Source organism: Buceros rhinoceros, unplaced genomic scaffold (genome assembly GCF_000710305.1).
Source record: "Buceros rhinoceros silvestris isolate BGI_N320 unplaced genomic scaffold, ASM71030v1 scaffold21183, whole genome shotgun sequence".
Taxonomy (NCBI): domain Eukaryota; kingdom Metazoa; phylum Chordata; class Aves; order Bucerotiformes; family Bucerotidae; genus Buceros; species Buceros rhinoceros.
This window is the reverse complement of record NW_010403440.1, coordinates 5737-6537: the sequence shown is the minus strand read 5'-3', so window position 1 is coordinate 6537 and position 801 is coordinate 5737. Positions and strand designations below refer to the sequence as shown.

The following is an 801-nucleotide window of genomic DNA, read 5'->3' as shown; positions in this document are numbered from 1 at the left end:
TTCTGGCCGAGCTGCACTGTCTCGGTTTGTCTAGCAGCGGAATGGCTCAGAGCTCCTCTTCAGTGTCCCCGAGGTGTCCCCAGCTCGCTCACCCCACGTTGCAAAGCCAGACCTAACTAAGCCAAACGGGCTGTTTTTCCTCCTGCGTTTCAGTGTCACAAAACATCTTCACATGGGAAAAATCCTGGTTTTCTGCCAGAATCCTCTTCCCCCCAGGTTTTGTCCAGCGCTCCCTGCCCTGGCTGGGGCGGTGGTGGGGATGGGGGTCCCATGGCTAGGTCCCAGGCCACCTGAGGGTTACTCTGCAGTCCTGTCCGCCAAGTCCCCAGTGAACACCAGGCAAGAGCAGGGGACCCCTTCCTGCCTCAGTTTCCCCTTCCCCACTGACTGTCCTCTCTCTTGCAGGCCTGGTGGTGGGCTGATCATTATAGACAGCATGCCGGACATTCGCAAGCGAAAACCCATCCCCCTAGTTAGTGATTTGGTGAGGTTCCTCCTAAAGCCTCATGCCACACAGCTGTCGGCTTCGCTCCTGTTGCGCCCTGCTGGACCGTACCACCTGCCTGCCCTGGCCAGCGCTCGCCGGGCACCTGTGCCCTGCTCTCCAGCTCTCTCTAATATGGCTTTTGTTTTCTGTTTTGTTTTCTTTTCTCCGGCCTGGCTGGGCCATCCCTGGCGACAGGGGGGCGGCAGTAAGGTTTCTGCGCTGCATTAACAGCATGCCCGACATTAAGCCTGGACGCAAATCTCTCCCTCTAGTCAGCGATCTGGTGAGCGTGGTCTGAGGGGTTAAAGAGAGAG

At 57.9% G+C, this 801-nt stretch overlaps 1 protein-coding gene across 1 annotated transcript in view; it reads left to right on the top strand.

Annotated features, from left to right (window-relative positions):
- The window catches only part of LOC104490700 (protein unc-13 homolog A-like), a gene marked incomplete at its 3' end in the record, with an annotated part of 10407 nt that overhangs the window by 4408 nt on the left and 5198 nt on the right, over positions 1–801 (top strand). The window contains exon 5 of the mRNA XM_010133025.1: positions 406–484. Within this exon, the coding sequence (XP_010131327.1) occupies positions 406–484 (79 nt within the window). The remainder of the gene's footprint in view (positions 1–405; positions 485–801) is intronic.